Source organism: Carcharodon carcharias, chromosome 6 (genome assembly GCF_017639515.1).
Source record: "Carcharodon carcharias isolate sCarCar2 chromosome 6, sCarCar2.pri, whole genome shotgun sequence".
Taxonomy (NCBI): Eukaryota; Metazoa; Chordata; class Chondrichthyes; order Lamniformes; family Lamnidae; genus Carcharodon; species Carcharodon carcharias.
In genome coordinates this window covers 74,993,454-75,014,896 of record NC_054472.1, presented here as the reverse complement: position 1 = coordinate 75,014,896, position 21,443 = coordinate 74,993,454, and the positions used below count along the sequence as shown (strand labels likewise).

The following is a 21,443-nucleotide window of genomic DNA, read 5'->3' as shown; positions in this document are numbered from 1 at the left end:
CCTCAATCTGTATTGTGGGAGTCACAAATTTTTATAGTCGATATAAATCCTCATGAAGGGAGGATACAACCTGTAGAGCCATCAAGCTGTGAAGTTATTTGAATCTACAGCCCTTTAAAAATTAAAAAAACACAGCCCGTCTATGTCACTGAGAGGTAAAACAAAACTCAAGCCAGGAAGTTATTTTAATCCCTAACCCTTTAAAAATTAAAACAGTAGGCTGTCCATGTCAGTAAGAATTGAAAAGCAATCTGTTCTAGCAGTTATAATAGCTATTTGTTGACATTTCCCCAAGGACTAGCATTATGTCATTATGAATGCTTGGCTGCTCTCCACTACCTACAATTATCTCAACAACAGGTCCGAAGTTCATAGTTTGATTGACAACTCAAAGAGGTTATTAAGGGATTAGCTGTCTTTGATATGAGGTTATGAATACAAGTCTGTTTTTATCAGGATTAATTCCTTGAGGGGATTTAAAAGTTTTGAGTGGGCTTTCATGAATGGAATCATTTTTAACATCATGAAGGCTATAATTGACCTTTAGACCTTTATCTTATTTATTCTCAGTGTGGCTCCTGAGGAATTCCCATGGCGGATAGTGTGAGTTGGCATGGAGGGTGTAAGGCAAAGTGTGGTGAGTGAGGGGCATGAGTTGGCATTAAGTTGCCTGGGATCTTTAAGGGGCCATGGGGTTGTTGGAGTCATGAAGTGGCATGTATTGGCATGGGTGTTATAAGGGGCCATGGGGGTGGGTGGGGTCATGGGTTGGCATTAATTGGCATGGAGGTTGCATGGCAAGTGGATGATGGAGTGAGGGCTAGAGTGCCTAAAATTTAACATAACAACTGGGACGAAGTCCCAGAGAATTGAGGCAGGTTTTTTAAACAGCCCACCTCAGTGGCTGCCTCTGATCTGCGTTCAGGGGCAGTGAGCCCAGCTTCATCCCACACCCACCCCCAGGAGGGAAAATTGGGTGTGATGTGGCACTTTCTCCCGAGGCTGATTTGGCAAGCTGGAAAATTTCCCAACTTGTGCTACCCACCTCATGAGCAAAAATCCCTCCTGATGTGTCTGTTCTTGATATCGAAAGAGTTTACCATAAGCAGCAGATTTAAACTTTAGCTTTCTAATGTGTTAATTTTTGCCTTGTCAAAACTAACTCCTGAATCACCTGAATTTCCATCCCTAATATATAGAAAGCAGGGTTATGCTCTAAACCAACTAATCTTTTCTGATATAAGAACAAAATACTGCCAATGCTGGAAATCAGAAATAAAGACAATGTGTGTTGGAAATACTCAGCAGGTCTGGTAGCATCCGTGGAGGGAGAAACAAAGTTAACATTTCAGGTTGATGTCCTTTCTTCGGAACTGGGGTTAATCCATTCAGATTCCTTCTTTCTTGATCTAAGATGAATACTGCAATCAGTTAATTCATTGTGGATTATTAGAAAAAGCAACAATATAGTAAAGAAAATAATTTTCTCATAAGAAGGGAGAAAAAGAGAAAGAGCTTTAATATCGTAAACTAAGCAAACTAGTATAATTGTCATGCCTTTTTTCACTTTCCACCCCTCCCCTCCCCCACCCCGCTGGATATTCTACCATCCCAATTCCCTATTCCAGCTTTTTAGTACTCCTCCACCCTTGCCACACTCCCAGACTTGACTCCCTCTTAGATAAGCCAAAGCTTTCCTCTGTGTATCTGTCAGCATTCTCCAAAAATCTTTTCAAGGCACTCAGTGCTGGCTAATTACAAGCAGCAACCCCAATTGCCTTCTCCTGTTCTCTTGCTCAATTTCCCACCCAGGGTGTCTACTGAGATCGAATCTTCCCAATCTCCTTCCCATCCAACTTGCTCTTCTCACCGCTGATCCTGTGGACTTCGCCAGTGGATCAGCTCCCACCACCCCTCTGCATATCTCACTCCAGCACGTCCATTCACTGGCGAACAAGGCCCTTGCCGTCCATTAACTTATTGTGGGGATGATTGCATTAATATATTGGCCTTAAAAGAAACCTGATTGAGGGATGTCGACACCTTCCCCTTTAAAGAAACCTCCCTGCCTTGCTATGCCTTCCCCCGCTCACCCCGGCTCTTATCTGTCTGAGCACTGAACAATTTCTCATTCTTGGTGATTTCAACCTCCACCTCAACTCATCGTATTCTTTCACCTCTGATTTCACTGACCACAGATCTTTCCTAAATCTCTCTCTCCATGAAAACTCCACAACCCAAATTCATGGCTACAACCCAAATTCATGGCTACACCCCTGACCTTGCCATCTCAAGTGGTCTCCCTGCTCCCATTATATCAATCAAAGAAAAGGCAATCTCTGATCACATTTTTGTGTCACTCTGCACTCACATTGCTCTTCCACACTCCAACCCTACTTCACCTGTATCTGGCCCTGGAAAAAGTTTTTCTTCTAAATTAATTTACATCTGCACTTTCAAAATCCCAACTGTCTAGCGTTTGGCTCTCTGTTTGCCGCAACATTTCTGTAGCTAATGGTTTGCTCAATCACACTCGCACCTCCATCTTTGATGCCCTAGTCCCCAATTACACCAGTTAACATCATGTTTGAAATTTTCCAATCAGTTGCCCAGCTCTGCCACAGTAATGAAACAGCTCTTATCAAAGTCATGTTATGTGACTATGACAAAGGTAAACTATCCTACCTCATCTGTCTCGACATGCCTGTAGCCTCTGACATGGTTGGCCACATCACCTTCTTTCAAAGCTGTGCCATTATTATTCAACTAGTGGGAATTGCACTCATCTCATTTCATTCTTATCTATCTACAGATTATCTATCTAAGATGAGCTTCTGACCATATATGCCCAGCATCATTAAGGCAGCTTATTTCCATCTCCATAATGTTGCCTACTTCACCCCTGCCTCGGCTAATCTGCTGCTGAAACCCTCATCCATGTCTTCATTACCTCTAGACTTGACTATTCCAACACAAACACGGCTGGCCTCCAAATCCTGCCCACTGTAACCATGAAATCATCCAAAACTCTGCTGCCCCATGTTCTTACTCCTACCGAGTTCCGTTTATCTTCACTTTTGCTTGCTGACCTACATTGGCTCCCAGTCAAGTAACACCCTAATTTTAAACTTCTCATCCTTGTTTTCAGATCCTTCAATGACTTCACCCCTCCGTATACCTGTAATCTCCTCCAGCTCCCTCATCCTCTAGGATATTTGCACTCATCTAATTCTGGTCTTTTGAGCATTCCTGATTTTAATTGCTCCACCATTAGTGGCCACGTCTTCAGCTGCGTAGGCTCAATTCTGGAATTCCCTCCCTAAACTTCTCCAGCCCTATACCTCTTTCTCTTCATTTAAGATGCTACCTAAAGCCTATCTCTTTAACCAAATATTTGGCTATCTGCCCTAATGTCACGTAATGTGATTTGGTGACTATGCTTTAAAACACCCTGTGATGCACTTTGGGATGTTTATTATGTTAAATATATGTTGTGGTTTTATTGCATGCAAAAATAGGTTAATTTTTCTCCAAATCTATGTGGCATTGATCTAATAGATTACTTATAGAAATACACACTTGAAGCATTCCATTTTACCTAAATTGTATGATACAAATTGATATTAATGAGTCATACTAGATTGCAAAAGCAAGTTAACATCAAAAGTTAGAGCCAGGGCCAGTTCCACTGAATGAATTTATACGAATTAAAAAGGCAATTGAGGAAATTGCAAATTATGAGTTATCAACTTAAAAACCTCTATTGGAACTAATTGCACGTTCAATTCTTACTATATATTCCAACACTTAAAAGTTGTCAGTGTCCAACTGGAATACTGGACAATATAATAGTTTATAGTATATTATCCTGCCAGCCAGTTGTTTGTCAAAGACAGATAATATCAGTCAACTAGCTGGCTTTGGGTCCGGTCAAAATCGCTGGACCTGAAGGCAAGGTACCAGCACCAAGTTAAGTGCTTGGGAGGAGAGGGGTTGAGGGAGGAAAATCAGCATGGGCAGAATTTTACATCCCACGGGCAGGTTTGCGCCTGACCTGAACAGGCGTAAAATAGCATGTGATGTCGTCGGGGGAGTGTCCCATGTGATATTTCAGTCGTTGGGTGCATGCACGAGTGGGCAGTATGCCTGCCAACAAAGAGACCTGTTAAGGCCATTAAAGTATTAATTAACAGCGATTTTTCATTGCTCACTCAACCTTACGGTTGACAGGCAGGCAAATCAACTGAGCGGCCTTTGCATTTTTGAGGAAACCTCATCCACCGGCGGGATGAGGTTTCCGACATTATTTTTTTTAAATTAAAATGTTCTGACATAACTTTTATTGGGAAGAATTTTTCGTCCCGGGGGCAGTCGTGCGCCGACACGAACAGGAGTGAAATAGTGCGTGATTACGTCGGGCAAGCACCCCAACATCATCACGCACTCTCGCAATATTTCGCTCGGCAGCGCACCTCCTGACAGTTAAGAGGCTAATTAAATTGAATTTTTTGCTGCTCATTCAACCATTCGGTTGGCATGTGGTGAATAGGCCAGGCAGTCTTTGCATTTTTAACAAAACCTCATCCACAGGCGGGATGAGGTTTCGGACAGTAAATAAAAAAACAATAAAAATTTTTAAAACTCATTTTCCACATGTCCCTGTTTATGTGACAGAGTCTCAAGTGGGGACATGAGTTCCTTATTTTTTTAATTCTTTACTTGTCAATTTAAAAATCTTCAGCTCCCTGAGGCAGCTTTGTGCCTTCAGGGAACTTTCACTGAGCGCACTCCCACATATGCCTACACTTCAGCACTTGTGCTCCTCCCGCCCCCACCCACACCGGCAGGGCTGAGGTTATCAACACATGTTTCACCTTGGCTGGCTATTACCAGCCAGCATGAGATCGCGGCCGGGGCCTGATTGGGAAGGCGGACCGTTGTTTCGCTCACCCGCCATGCCCACGCAATGAGGGTAAAATCCTCCCCATTATGTATATGTTCAAGTGAGTGAGTCCTACGTGGGGACATTTTTTTCAGAATTTTCAAAATCTTTATTTTTGTTTTTAAAATTCTTCAGCTCCCTGAGGCAGCTCTCTACCTTTAGGGAGCTTTCATCGCATGGTCCCCCCCACCTGCGCAGACTTCAGTGCTCACCCTCCTCCCGTCCCCACCCTGGCAGCGCTGAGCCTTTTGGCGCGTGTTTCACACTGGCTGGCCGTTAATTGGCCAGACAGCGTGAAATTGTGGTCAATCGTGGACAGTGGACCGTTTCCCACCCGCTCTCAAGCCCGCTTGCTAACGACCTAAAGATCCTGCCCTATGTTTTGAAGATGGGAAAGGAAAGTAGGCCAGGGCATTAGTGGCCCAGATATTATTTGTGATGGCTGGAGGTACAGATCACTGATAACAAGGGGGAATCTTGCAAAAGTGGTGCGCCTTGATGAGACATACTTATCATATAAGTGACTGCATACATTATTAAATCTGAAATATTTTTAAAATTTAGAAAGCAGGTTCTCATCTATGTCTTAAAGTTGAAAACTTGGGGGTGAGAGGAATGGTGGGCAAGAAGAAATGGGTGAGGAAAGAGCACTAGATTAAGTTGAGGAAAGAGGAATGAATGGATTTCTCCCATATCGCCTGCGGCAGGTTTCATGGCAGGTGGGAGCAGAGAATCCAGCAGCAGGCAGAAAGTTGCAAACCCTTCGTTGTAAAAATAGGTTGCAATTCTCCCAATGGTGTGTTTATGGGGGATCGGTTATCACAATTGACTTGTGGCGCAAATGCTATTTGCATTCATTGTCATGTCATGAATGCTTATTGAAATAGCTGCTCACCAGAATCTTGCCAAATCTGTTTGAAAAAGGGTGGCGTGTACAAGTCGGACCTCAGTTCACTCGTAACTTTAAGGTGAGTTACACAGCCTATAAGCCATAGCGCTATGTTGGCCTTGTTGCAATGAACGCCAAACTGATGGGGCTCTGGGCTGGTCTGCTTTTTGCCTACATTGTCCCGAGGAACACCACTTTCAGAAACCCGCATTTCAATTGGAGGTGGGGGTTGATGAACACAAAGGGGTCAATGGTGTGGGAAGGCTGTGGATTGGCAGTCAGGGGGAAGAGCAAACACAAGAGGGGCCTTTCTGGGATCGCCCTTGTTGCTGCAGGAATTGCTTTTTTATTCATTCATGTGGCTATCGCTGGCTAAGCCAGCATTTATTGCATTTTTAAGAGTAAACCACATCGCTGTGGGTCTGGAGTAGGCCAGGCACATTTCCTTCCCTGAAGGGTATTAGTAAACCAGATGGGTTTTAACAACGATCGGCAGATGGTTTTATCAGACTTTTAACTCCAGATTTTAGTTGGATTCAAATTTCACCATCTGAAGTGGTGGGATTCAAAACCAGGTCCCCAGAGGATTACCCTGGGTATTACTCTGGAATACCAGCCCAGTCACAATACCACTATACCACCACCACCTCCCCCTGTGAGCAGGAGTCTGCTTAGAAAGAAAGGAGAAAGACCTCCTTGCGATGAAAGCCACTGAAAGCCAATGGCTTCTTTAGCACAGTTAAAGGGCTACTCTTAACTCTGGCTTCATATCACAGTTGCTGCATCTCAAGCGTAACACATAGGAATGTAGAATTTGGGAATGCAGGCAATAATGAAGGAGGCACAGCTGTATCATATATGAAATTCCTTCAATGAAGACCTGTCATATGTTCACCAGAATTCATACTCCTAATGGGCCAAAGGGCATCCACTCATTGACCATGAGCAACTGAATGGTCATTAATATGCCACATCAGAGATTGAAGCACAGAGCTAGGTTGGGTCACTCATCTCACTGAAACCTTAGCATCCCACGCAGGGCTCTTGATGTTGCATATCTGAGATTCCTTTTTGGTCACCTGATGTGTGTGCTAGTGTCACAGGGACAAGGTGGCATTAGCCACCATACAAGTAGGGCAGGAAAAGCTATGGACCCTTACAGTCCCCAAACATGTCATCTTCTGAGCTTCGCTTTCTTGTCCCTTGAATCATTAATGTTTTCAATGTTTCCTTTCAGAGAGAAGGCAAAAGCATATTTGGATTCAGGGCTCAATGCTGACTTTGTCAGGGTCCCAATGCAAAGGGGGAGGCTAAGCGGAGCTAAACCATGAACAGGAGGAGAGACCCAGACAACTGGGACAACTCATCTGATCTACTGTTTATCGTAGGAGGGACTCCTATTTACAAATGAGTGAGAGGCATTGCCGTGCCTATCTGCACATTTCCCAGCTCTGGTACATCATATATGACACATTCTTCATGAAAATCTGACGCCACGAGGAGATGGAGGGTATCCCCTGCCAGTGGCTTTGAACATGATCGCAGCATTCAATTTCTCGGCCTCTGGTTCTTTCCAAGGGTCAACAGGCGACCTGTATAGCATCTCTCAGTCTGCAACACATCAATACATAAACGAGGTCACAGATGCCCTATACAGGAAGGCCCATGATTATGTCAAGTTTGCTCTGGACCAAGATAACCAGGCTGCAAGATTCACCGGCTTCACCACCATCTCAGGCTTCCCAAGAGTACAGGGTGCAATAGGCTGCATCCATGTGGCTTTATCAGCTCTTTGGCAGCAGGCCTAATGTTTATAAACCACAAGGGCTATAGTTCCATCAACGTACAACTGGTGTGTGATCACCAGAAGCACACACTGCAACCTGGGAGTTGCCATGACTCCTATATCCTGCATCACTCCCAGGTGCCTGAGATTTTTGAGGAGCCATTATGTCTGCAGGGATGGCTGCTTGGGGATAAGGGCACCCACTGAAATTCTGGCTGATGACACCAGTGCATCACCCTCAGAGCCGTTCTTAGGAGCGGTACAGCGCTGCTTACAGCTCCACACGCTCCTTTATAGAACAGACCATAGGGCTTCTGAAGACATGCTTCAGATGCTTGGATCCCTCAGGTGGCTCACTACAAATCACTCCCAACAGGATTTCCCGCATCATCGCAGTGTGTTGCACCCTTCACAATCTGGCAATGCAAAGAGGTGAACCTCTGCCAGATGATGAACTGGAGGAGGATGAGCGCTTATCAGAGGATGAAGATCCAGAAGCCGGCACCTCAGGAGGCTGCTGAGGATCAGTATGAGCACGATCACACCATGGAGGAAGGAAGACATGGAAGATGTGCCCACGATGCGTTAACTGCTGAGAGGTTCCAGGAAGGGTAAAGTGAGGGAATATGGATACATCTCTCCTAGCCCTCAGTGTCATTTTCCTTCAACTCAGGGGATGTCCACCCACTTGCAGCGAGAATGATTCCTGCATTCACACTTGTGCCATCTGACCTCATGAATCTCCAGGCCATGATCTTTGCTTTGGTCCGTGGGTGAGTAAGCTCACTCTGGGAACTGAGAGTCCACTTAGGAACAAGAGTGACGCAAGAGAAGACTTGAAGCCTTCGACACCATCTAATAATGCCAACACTGCTGCGACTGAGATGTGGACATTCCTAGGGATTCTCTCATGCATGTCTTTTCTTCGCCACTACCAATGAGGAGATACAAATGCCGCAAGAATATCAATGCTGATGAGTTACCCTCACTCAATGGTGTTCCTTGAGGAAGAAGGGTTAGAAATGCTTACATCACACATTTCCAATAAAGATTTAAACACATCTCCCTGACATCACACAAGGGTGCAAAGACCAGGTTAACTGAGGTTGACATCACAGGAATATGAATCTCACAGTGGGACACTATCACTGTGTGGGAGGAAGGTTAAACCTTGAAATATGAGGATCACAACGTCTTCAGTTGACAGGAACATTCACATAACCATCAAAAGTATTAACATAAAAGGGGATCCCAATGTCTTCTATAAGCATGTAAATAATATAAGGATGGTAAAAGAAAGAGGAGGGCCAATTAGAGACAAAAAGGGGACTTGCTTGTGGAGGCTCGAGAAATGGCGGAGGTGTTGAATGAGTACTTTGCATCTGGCTTTACAAAGGAAGAAGATGCTACCCAGGCCAAGATGAGAGCAGAGGTAACTGGTACACTAGAAGAACTTACAATTGATAAGAAGGAGGTGTTGGAAAGGCTATCTTTACTTAAAAAAGATGGAGAATTACAAATGTTACAGCCCTGTTCAAAAAGGGGTGCAAGGATAAAGCTGGCAACTACAGACCAGTCAGTTTGATCTCAGTGGTAGGAAACTTCTGGAAACTATAGTACAGGATAAAATTAATAGTCACTTAGACAAGTGCACGATAATTAAGGAAAGCCAGCACGAATTCATTAAAGGAAAATCATGTTTAATTAACTTGTTGGAGTTTTTTTGAGGAGGTAACAGAGAAGGTTGATAAGGGAACCACTTTTGAGAGAGTTGGGATAAGGCGGGCATTTTCAGGATGGCACCTGTAACTAGTAGAGTGCCACAGGGATCAGTTATTTACAATATATACTAATGACTTAGTTGAGGAAAGTGAATGTACTATCGCCAAGTTTGTGGATGACACAAAAATAGGTGGGAAGGCAAGTGATGAGGATGACAGAAAGAGTCTACAGAGGGATATAGACAGCTTAATTGAGTGGGCAAAAACTTGGCAGATGGAATATGGGAAAATGTGAGGTTATGCATTTTGGCAGGAAGAATAGAGGACCTGAATATTATTTAAACGGTGAAAGACTACAGAAAGCTACAGCACAGAGGGATTTGGAAATCCTCGTATATGAATCCCTAAAAATTAACATACAAGCTCAGCAGGTAATAGGGACAGCAAATGAAATGTTGGCCTTTATTTCAAAGGAAATGGAATATAAAAATAGGGAGGCCTTGCTAAAACTATACAAGGGACTAGTTAGACCACACCTAGAATACTGTGAACAGTTTTGGTTCCCTTATCTAAGGAAAGATACACTGGCATTGGAGGCAGTCCAGAGAAGGTTCACTAGCTGATCCCGGTATGGAGGGATTTTCTTAGGAGGAGAGATTGAGTAGATTACTCATTGGAGTTTAGAAGAATGAGAGGCGACATTATTGAAACATAAGATTCTTCGGGAGCTTGACAGGGTAGATGCTGAGAGGTTGTTTCCTCTTATGGGAGAGTCTAGGGCCAGAGTTATAATCTCAGAGTAAGAGGTCACTTATTTAAGACGGAGATGAGAAGGAATTTCTTCTTTCAGAGGGTAGTGAACCTGTGGAATTCTTTAGCACAGAAGGCTGTAGAGGCTGGGTTGTTATGTATATTCAAGGCTGAGATAGACAGATTTTTAATCAAGAAAGGAATCAAGGGTTATGGGGATAAGGCAGGAAAGTAGAGTTGAGGATTATCAAATCAGCCATGATCTCATTGAATGATGGAGCAGACTCGATGGGCTGAATGGCCTACTTTTGCACCTATGTCTAATGGTCTTATGTGGTGTATATGGATTTTCAAAGGCATTTGATACAGTGCCACACAACTGAGTTAGTGAGCAAAATTCTAGGTCATGGAATAAAGGGGAAAGTAGGCACCTGGATAAGAAATTGGCTGAGTGACAGGAAACAGAGAATAGTGATAAATGGTTATTTTTCAGATTGGAGGAATGTTTGTCGGTGTTGGCACCCTTGCTGTCCCTGATATATATTAATGACCTAGACTGTGGTGTGCAGTGCACGGTTTCAAAATTTGCGGATGATACAAAGATTAGAAGAGTTGTCAACTGTGATGAGGATAGTCTTGAACTTCAAAAGGACATAGACATGTTGGTGGATTGGGCAGACAAATGACAGATGAAGTTCAATGCAGAGAAGTGTAAAGTGATTCATTTTGGCAGGAAAAATATGGTGAGACAGTACAAAATAAAGGGAGAACCTCCAAAGGAGGTGCAGGAACAGAAAGACCTCAGTGTACATATACATAGATCAGAGCCACGATATCAGACAGAGCACGGACCAGCTCCTCCATAGTTCGCTCTTGTCTGCTGAGTAAGTCGAATCTCTGCCTGATGTTCCACTGCATGTTACATCTTCAGCATTGAATTCATGGCTGCTTCCAGAGGCTCATGATCTGACCTGGACTGAGTGGGTGGCTGGTCTCCAGCAGCCCTCTGAGTGCCAGAGACCTGGGCTGTCCCTGCCTCTGACTGCTATGGGAACGGGTCAGTGAAGTGTTTCCCAGAAGGTGAGCCCGAGCCTAATCTACAGCTGTGCCCCACCGACGTGTGTGTCTCTGAGCTGGTGGAGGGTGCATGTGAGTGCCATGATGGTTCTTCCGGAGCTTCCTCTTCGGAGGCTCGCACTGGTGTTGGGCTGTCTTGGGGAGTTCAATATGCTGCTGCCTAGAAAATAGAAGATAGAGTTTCAGTTAATGAGCATGAACTTGATAAGACTGCATGTGACTCACTGTGAATGTCAGGATTTGACAAAGTGGTCGAGCTGTGATCTGTACTAAGTTGGTGGGAGAGGCTGATCTCCCCCTCCCCACAGGAGCAATCCCTGTCCTCTCCCACCATTTCAGCTGCAGCCTCCTCAAACTCAGTGAGGGCAATGATGTCAGCCATCCCTTCACCGGCCTTCGATCTCTCGTGCCTGTTGTGCACCTGCTTGGCTGGATGAAGAAGAAAGGCATGTGATGAGAGGGGATGGAGCAGAGGTTGGGTGAGATGCATGTTCCCTGTGTGTGGTGAGCCCTCCCAAGAAAGGCCAGAGGATGGAGCGTGAGCATCATGACAGATGGGACGGTGGTGATGTGAAAGTCTCAGCGAGAGAATGAGTGCTGATATGTGTCGCCCACTAATGATTGCATCAGATTCCTGAAGAGAATAGCCATTTGAGTACCTGATGCCATGAAGAGAGTTTGATGTTGGAGGAAGTTGAAGGTTGACTTACCCTGAAGGGGCGGATGAGATCACTTCCTGCACTTGCTGGCATTTTAGGCATGGTTGCCAGCCATGCTGATTTGCTTCATGATGGCCTTCCAGGCCGGAGAGGTGAGGCTGCTGTGCTTCCTACAGCCAATCCTGGGATAGAGTATGTCCCTTTGCACCTCTCTGATCAAGGCCTGGAGGACCTGGTGGTCTGGAGAGAGTGAGATTGTGTGTTGGACTGACCTTTAAATATGGTACCCAGGCCTTCGAACCCACCAGCACAAATCAACTCCTGACCTTGCCAGGTGATTTGGACCGATATGCGCCTTTGCATAATTAATGAGGCTCCAAGCGCAGAATCGGGCGCAAGTTCCTGCCATTCTGGCCAGCGGGGTTAGTGCTGCCAAAAATGCCCACCACCACACTTAGCCTCATTTATTGAAAATTCTGCCCATTGAAAACACAGGGTATGGGTGGGGAAAAAGGAAAGTGGTAAGGAGATAAGAATAGGGGGGATGTAATGTCAGTAGGATTTAATTATGTGGAAATAACTGGAAAGGGAGAGGGATGGACAGGAGATGTTTTTTCTGTTGTAACTTAACTTGTGCATCTTAATAATTTATTATGTTATACTGTCAGAATCTTTTCTACACAGGTTTAAGGTTTACTATTATTGTTTGAGAGGCTTGATGCAAAAATTTTCCAGACTGTGTGGCTCTTGACTGTCTGGGCGGGACTTTCAACTTCAGCAAGGGCATAAAACTGGCGGTATCAGATCTGCCACCTGTTGTGCATTCAGTTTGATTTTCCTTTCTTGGCCTATATAGAAAGAAAAGATTCAAGTTCTGGAGCATTGAGGCAAGTGGTAGATTAATCAAATAAATACACCAAAAAGTAACCTTCACTTGATACAAAATGGCACCAATGTCCTTACATTGAGTAAATTGAGTGGAGATGGATTTAAACAGCTTGTACAGACATGACAGGATGAATAGCCTTCTTGCATGCTGCAAACACCTATGTAGTAATTGATACCATTCTTCTAATTGTGCTCATGCTTTCATAGAACCTGGCAGTCCCCATCACAAAATCTAACCACACTTGGCTACAGTATTTTTGTTTGTGTCTGAAATGTTTATTTTTGTTAATTGCCCAGACAAATCGAAGCGGAGCTAAGAAGTGAGCTGAATATGGAAAGACAACAGCAGCAACAGAATTTCCAGGAAATCCTGAAGCATCAACATGATAATCAGAAGACAGAGTTGGAACTGACCATTGCTCAAGATCAAGTCCAAACTCTACAGCAACAGGTACAAAATTGTCAAATGTTTGTATTCCAAAGAAACCAAATCCATACAAGTAAAGATTCTTTAGACCTAACCTGCATGGGGGGAGAAACAGAGTTAACATTTTCAGTCCAATTGACTCTTCTTTAGAACTTTTTATTGTAATATAGGTTTTGTGATTAAATCATTTTTTTCTGTTGCTATCCAGAAACTATAAAAATTCAGAGCAGTAAATTGATTTAACCAATTAAAGGAGAGGTTATTAGGAATTATATCAAACCTATAATAAGCAAAATAAATGATAGGCCATAAAATTTATAGGCCAGTTAGTTTGCTTTGATTGTGAGTAAATTTCTGAATTGCATAATAGGGGATGAAATGAGTAAACACTTAGAACGGCATTGACTATGCAGTGCAGCCAGCGTGGTACTGTGAAGGGCAACTTGCACTTGACTAATGGGAGCTTGGTGATCTTGGCTTAAGTGCTCAGACAGACCTAATTGGGACCTTCACCACTCATACCGCCAAGGTCACTGGAAGGGAGAAGTCCTTTAATGTGGCTGTAAATGGAACACGCCCAGGCCATCTGGACTGCATCTCTACATCTGAGGTGTCACATTGTAAAAATACTGGGAAGTAGGACAAAGATTGTCCAGTAGAGGATTTACCCCTTCACAACCCCATCTTCCCCCACTGCCCACCACCGCCCACCGCCCAACCCCCCATCCTCACGGCAACCCTGAAAGAAGAGCACTGTCCTAGCAGCTCCAAGAACCTTTTCAATTTAAAAAATATATAATTTTTAGAGGGCCAGGTATTGACCACATCAAGATTCCCAACTGGTACCCTTTTGCAGAGGCACATCTAATTTGAGTATGCATTACGTTACTTTGAAGCCCTAGAGTGCAGGAACTTGCAACATAATGGATCTGCATCATCCTTATAAGGATGTCCATGTTTGGGACAGGCAGAGAGTTAGTGGGTAGAGTTGGTCTTGGGCACCGGCATAAACTGGGAGTTAGCAAATCAGAACACCTCTTTAATCTCTATCCAGTTTTTTTCCCCATTGAAGTGAATAATATAGTAATTGGGAGTAACGTAAAAGGATGCTGAATCATTATTGCCCATTTTGTGCTATCCAATTTTCTTTCATGGTATTGAAGGGAAGGAAATGGAATCACAATGGTACAAGAGCAAAGAGAATGTTAACTGAATGTTTTGGTTCTCCAGGATTTGGTAGTGGAGTGTCATGATCAGCGCTATGACTATTTTAGTCTCCTTTTTTTCCAAATAATTTGAAATTGGGTATAAGGAAGTTATATCAAGGTATCAAGGTTTGAAGAATGATAAATTGAGGAAGAATACAAGAGATTTCAGTTATAAGAGGCAGGTTGGCAGAGTGGGAAGATAGGTGGCAGATACATGATGTGTAATATTACATTTTGGAAATTTTGTAGTGAAATGAATTGTACAGTAAATTTCTCTAAACTTTATAGAAGAGGTGTGTGGCTATAGATAAATCTTCAAAGTGCAGAGAGTGCAGATTGAACAGAAAATAAAAAGGCAAATAGAATTCTGGGTTTTATGCATGGGGCATTGAATATCAATGCCAGAGGTGATGTTTAACTTGCACAAAACATGGTTAAGATACAGTTGCAGTATAACATGTAATTCTGCTGCACCACCCACCCCCCCCCCACCCCCATACTATAGAAATGATATTAAAGCTATAGAATGAGTGCAATGAAAATTCACGACAATTATAACAGAAATGAAAGTTATAGTTATATGGTTCTAAAATTAATTATGGCCCTTTGGAATAGTGAAGATCAAAGATGGATTATTACGGAGGTGGAAATAGGTGATCTCAATAATGGTGCGGATATGTGGTCAAATATGACACCAAGGTTGCAAACAATCTAGTTTAGTCTCAGACAATTGCCAGGGTGAGGGATTCAGTTGGTAGCAAACAAAATGATAATGCATTATACAAAAAACTACAGTTTATGGATTTAAAAGATTTTCCAGCTGTCCATTTATTAGTCACCACCTTGTGCATAATTCTTGCTCAGTATTTGCATTATTTCTCCTTAGCTATCAATTTTCCCAAACCAAGGAGGGGATTTTTATGGAGCCAGCGAGAGCAGAAAGCATGGCGTGCGGGGTGACTTAATTAGGCAGGATGTGAAATCTGGATTTCCTGATGGCAGGCTGAGATGCAGAAATGAAGCCAGCGGTGTGTTTGCGGCATGTCAAGCCTCACGCAGCCTGTGGCACATTCACACTTGTAACTTATTTGCATGCCATGAATAGTTATTAATGTAAAACTTTTAAAAATTATGTCCTGCTTTCATTCTTAAGATAAAGTCAGGGGTGCACTAGAATTTCATAGCACCCGGTTCACATTTGTTTAAAGGTGGCGTGCACCTGTCGTAGGCTTAGTGCAGTTGTGTGTAAGGTCAGCAGTTTTCCTTGTTTAACTCTATGGCGCAAGGGAGGGGAGTGGGAGAATGGCAATTTACATGGAGGCCCAGTGGTGAAAGGATATGTGGTGTGGGGTCAAGGGCATGAAGGAGTGGAAAAGGGATCCAGGGAAGAACAAAGGATGGGATCAAAGGCATGGAGAAGTGAAGTGGGGGGAGGGTTGGTGGGGACAGTCAGCCAAGGTAAGAAAATAAGGGTTCTAAAGGGTGGTGTCAGTGCTGTCCACATATGCATCTATCTCAGAGTGTTGGCTGACAGAGACCTTACAGGGCTTTGAGTTCACCTGCAGCATTTGAATTATCCCTGCTGATTGTGATCTTGGACAATGTCCTTTACAATGCATGGAAGGGAAGGCATGTTCAGCCTACAAGATCAGCCATGTCCCACACAGTGGTGAGTACAACATTGGGCACTAACATGAATATTCAATAAAGAATGAACAAGAAAACACGCATTGTTTCTTCCACAATATAGGTAATGTAACTATCAGTGGATGCCAACCATGAGATGTGCCAGGACATTTAGCTCTCTCACTAAGGTAGTCTCAACAAATAACGATGATGCACACATGAATAAAGTGAAACCAATGTAATGTGTGGTATTTACAAGTGAAATTTAATTTTGAAAAATTCTCATGCCATCTTTGTACTCTCAAGTCTTATGTTAATGGCAATGATTTAGGCAAGAAAAGTTTGGCCATGATGCAGGTTTGACCAGGAGGCTCTTTTAAAGCCACCTTTAGCTGCAGCAAGTCAGCTGATGGCATGATTCATTCCTGAAAAGCGCCCCTCTCTGCGTGATCGCATGTATCTCCCACACTCATCGGAACTTTACATTTTAATTGTAATCGCTTGGGAAATGAGAAAAAGCAAGAGGACAGATGTGGCACATTCTTCCAGTTATGCTGTAACGAACACACTGTTGACAAAATCCACCGCCTCCCAAGTTTTATATTGCTCTATACTTTAATTTTATCCCTTATGACAGACATCAGTATGTTTGACTCTATTCTGATTGTCTTAAAGTCAGTCTCTCTCTCAAATATGTATCAATGACCTGACAGTTCCATAGATTTTATCCACTTGATGATTTAAAAGATTGTCCCAAGCTATCAAGCCACATTAACCATTTCTTCTCTTGTCAAGTGACTGAGCATGTCTGAAACCCATACTTCAGTTCAAATCCACCATGCATTTCTGCATGCTAGTTGCTTTAGATGTAACATCACATTTGCACACACATATCAGTATTCTAAAATCATATTAAACATGCCATCGGATACAAGCCATTCTTGGGCTTTCAAGAGGCGTCTGTCTGGAGACTTTTACTTGTCTCCCATGCATGATCTCAATGTTTAATGTATTGACTAGGCTATTAAATGCAATTTTCTTAAAAGGTTCACAGGCAACAACACAAACATCTTCAACAGAAAGCTATCAATAGCTACTCTGAACCACACTTTCTTTGTTTGCACTAGAACAGGGTTGTCCAATCTTTTCATATGAGGGGACCACATTTCAAAGTGTTTCTCACTGAAGGGGCCAATGAGCAAATTTTGGGAAGATAAAGTTTGGCACAACATTAAATATGAATTTCATTTAAAAAAAAACGGAGGTATGAAAGGAAACAACTTGCTGAGCAAAAAAAATGGGCAAACTTTTACATCCTTAGGGTGGGCGACACCTGACCTGATCAGGCGTAAAATAGCTCACTTGCGCGATATTTCGGTTGGTGGGCGCGCGCAAGGACCGACAGCACACCTGCTGATAATTAAGAGGCCTATTAAGGCCATTAAAGTATTAATTAACAGCGATTTTTCACTGCTCATCCAACCTTAAAGTTGGCGGGCAGGTGAATCGGCCAGGCAGCTTTCGCATTTTTCAGGAAACCTCATCCAAGGGTGGGATGAGGTTTTCGTAATTAAATTTAAAAAATAAAAATGTTTGTGCAGAATTTTTCTAATGCATATATTTAGGTGAGTGAGTCCGATGTGTGGACATTTTTTCTGCATTTATAAATCTTTTCGATGATTTTATATTCTTCAACTCCCTGAGGCAGCTCTCTGCCTTCAGGGAGCTTTCACTGTGCTCTCCCTCGCGCCAGCACTGACTTCAGCGCTCGCCCTCCTCCCACCCCCACCCTGGCAGTGCTATGCCTTTCAGCACACGTTTCACGCTGGCTGGCTGTTAATTGGCCAGCCAGCGTGAAATCGCAGTTGGAGGCCGATTGCGGGCAGCGGGCTGTTTCCCGGCTGCTCCCGGGCCCACCCACCTTGACTGCCCGAAGACCTCAAAATGCAGCCCAATGAATAATAAATACAGATAAGTAATAAAGTGTCATAGGGTGAGTATGTGTGTGTCTGGCTCACTCCCAGTCTCAGGGTGCTCACTCGCTCACCCTCACCCATTGTGAGTATGGATGATGAGTATGTTTGGGTGAGGGTGAATGAGAACCCTGATATTGGGAATGAGCCAAACTTATGGACACACTTTGCTCCCTGCATACACACTCCCCTCACACTCTCTATCCCCTTCCCACTTACTCTCTGTCTCTCTCTCTCTCATCTCAACCCCAACTCTCACTCTCTACACCCCCACATGCTCTACCCACTTCTCACATGCTCTAACCCCCTTACATGCTCTATCCCTCTCTGACACACTCTACCCCCCTCACACTTTATGCCCCCACACACACTGTACCCCCTCTCACTCTCTCTTCCTCACACACTCTCACCCCCTCCTCACACTCTTTCACCTCCTCACACTCTATCACCTCCCCACAAACATTTTCACCCTCTCACCCCCTCACACTCTTCCTACCCCTCACATCTTCTCTCTCATCTCTCTCCCCAACACGTTCTTCATTCATTCACTTACTCAGATGACAGTGGGCCTTGTCCCACTCCACTCTGGGAGCCTGAGCCCCACACCGCATGCCTCAAGCCCCACTCCACCTCGCCTGGAGTCCGCTCTGGACAACTTGGCTCCGTTCCACCTGCACCTCCTCTCCCTGGGACATGCTCCTGGCTCCTCTGCTCCCTGGGCCATGCTCCCTGCTTCTTTGTTCCCTGGCCCACGCTCGCCAGCATCTCCACTCCTTGCGTCATGCTCGCCGGCACCTCTGCTCCCTGGGCCACGCTCATGGCACCTCCGCTCCTTGTGCCGTGCTCGCCGGCACCTCTGTTCCCTTGGCCACGTTCATGACACCTCTGCTCCCTGGGCCACGCTCAACACCACCTCAGCTCTCTGGGCTACACTCGCCTGCACCTCCACTCCCCGACCATGCTCGCTGGTGCCTCCACTCCCTGGACTATGCTCGCTGGCGCCTCCACTCCCTGGACCATGCTCGCTGGTGCCTCCACTCCCTGGACCATGCTCGCTGGCGCCTCCGCTCCTTGGACCATGCTGGCCGGCACTTATGCTCCTTGAGCCACACTACCAAGCCCCCAAACTCACCACCGCTGCTATTCGCTGCTCCTCCAATCACAGATTGCTTCTCTCCCACATTTTGCTGCTGAGGAGCCTATCAGCAGCAAACACAGGAGAGGAACGTCCTGTGATTGGAGGAGCAGCTCCATGCAGAATCTTCCATTCAAACATATTTCTTTGATCAGCATTTTGTAAACTGGCTCCTGCAGCTGCAAAGAGGGGCTTTGTGGGCCACATCTGGTGCACGGGCCTGTAGTAATTATAGATTTGATAACAATTAGGACTGTAGCTTTAAGAATAATCCTGTGTTGTAAGATTACACGACCTGTGTTAAACCAATCAGTTAGCAACACAGGGAACCTCTAGCTCAGAGTTCTTCTTTAGTTATAGAGTTTGATGCACCCATGTAGTTGCTGCTGCTGTCTTGTAAATAGAGTTCAGTGTTTCCACCAAAAAAAGTTGCCTGGAAAATCATCTCCGTAACAACTGGCAATGAGGATAAATCAGATCTGGTGCTGTCCCTTGCCCAGCAATTGTGAGTATCTCGGATAATTAAAAAGAAGGGAAGATATACTCATCCAAGATGCCACAGTTTGGCAGAGTTGATCCCTTTGAGCCAGCCACAGATGACAAGTCTCAGTATATAGAACGTCTTGCATTCTACTTTCAAGCCAACAAAATCATGGGGGAGGAAAAGAGGAGAGCAATTCTCCTGAGTATTTGTGGGAGCAAGTCCTACAGTTTAATTCGAAACTTGATGGCCCCCAGTGCCCCTGATTTGAAGGCCGTCAGTGAATTAGTTGATCTCATTAAGCGGCATTTTCAACCCAAGCCCTCAGTCACAATGCAGAGGTTCAAGTTCAATAAACGGAATAGAGCCCGGGGGAGACCATTCCTACCTACGTGGCAAAATTAAAACAACTAATGGAATATTGTGATTTTGGTGAAAGCCTGAATGATATGTTCAGGGATCATGTGGTCTATGGCATGCAAGAGGATGCTATTCAGCAAAGATTGCTGGCTGAAGTGGATCTTGATTTTAAGAATGCATTAGAAATAGCTCTTATGATGGAAAGCATTGTAAGGGATTCACAAGCGATTCAAGGTGTGAAAAATGGTGCCGTTTTCCAAGTTGGGTGGGAACAGTCAGCCAAAAGTGGCGCCAAAAGCTGGGACTCAGCTGTGAAGCGGGAAACAGCCCCCACTAACCAAAATTTAGAGGAAACAGCTTAGCAGCAAATTGGAAAACTCATTTTTATCGAAATGGAAACAATTACACTCCAAACAATTGGCAATTTAAAAAGGTGGAGTGTTATTTTTGTCACGAAAGATGGCACATTTTGAAACATTGCAAAGCATGATTAAAACAAACAGCAACAAACAAAGTCCAATGAAGTATATAGTGTAGACGAGCCAGAAACAACCAATTCTGGCATATATTCATTATTCAACATGAAAGTTGGGAAGACAGAGCTAATTACTGTCACATTGCGAATGAATAGTAAACCCTTAAAAATGGAAGTAGACACTGGTGCATCTACCACTGTAGCAGTAGAACACATTTTCAGATATTTAAATAAAGGTGCTCAACACTTAAATTTGGAACAAACCTCTGCCAAGTTGAAAATGTACACAGGCAAAGAAATCCAGGTATTATAAACACTAAACAGCACAACTACCAATGATGGTATAAGAAGATAGAGGACTAAGCCTTCTAGGTTGAAATTGGCTGAGGGAAATTAACCTTGATTGGCCAGTGAGATTTCAAAAGGAAGCAGGAAGAGTGCTTAAGTTGGAAAAGGAACAAGGCAAGATGCTGCAGAAAGAACCCGGAGAGTCCAAGGACCACAACTGGATGAAAAAAAAGTGTGTAAACTGTCAGCAACCTGAAGAAATGAAGACTGTCTTAAACAACAACATGGAAGAACAGGAGATGAAACACAAGGAGAGTCTGCTGAATGATAGGATTCAAGATGAAGCGAGTGAATTTCGTAAAGAAAGGGAAAACCTGTTGAAAGACCTTCACACATTACAAGGATCCCTCAGGTTAATGTTTGTGCCTCTGGAAAATTACGAAGAGAACCAGTAAGAATTTAACGTCACTCTGAACAAACTGAAGAACCAGTTGGCAAAGAATACGCAGTGACGTTCCAGGAGGAAGCCAACAGATACAAGAAGGAGACAGGAGAGCTGAAGAATCAGCTGAATGAAGCTAAAGAGGCTTCAAAATCAAAAGTCATTGAACTTTCCAAGATGTGAGTAGATAATGAAATCATGGGTAACTCAACTACTGAACTAAGACAAGTTGAGATTTCACCTGAGAGAAGTCTGGCCGAGAGTGAAGTCAAAAAGAAGGCCAATTCTAAACTCTGTGGTAGAAAGAAGACAAAAA

At 44.0% G+C, this 21,443-nt stretch overlaps 1 protein-coding gene across 1 annotated transcript in view; it reads left to right on the top strand.

Annotated features, from left to right (window-relative positions):
* The window catches only part of LOC121278803 (polyamine-modulated factor 1-binding protein 1-like), a 357,653-nt gene that overhangs the window by 160,068 nt on the left and 176,142 nt on the right, over positions 1 to 21,443 (top strand). The window contains exon 9 of the mRNA XM_041189256.1: positions 13,010 to 13,163. Within this exon, the coding sequence (XP_041045190.1) occupies positions 13,010 to 13,163 (154 nt within the window). The remainder of the gene's footprint in view (positions 1 to 13,009; positions 13,164 to 21,443) is intronic.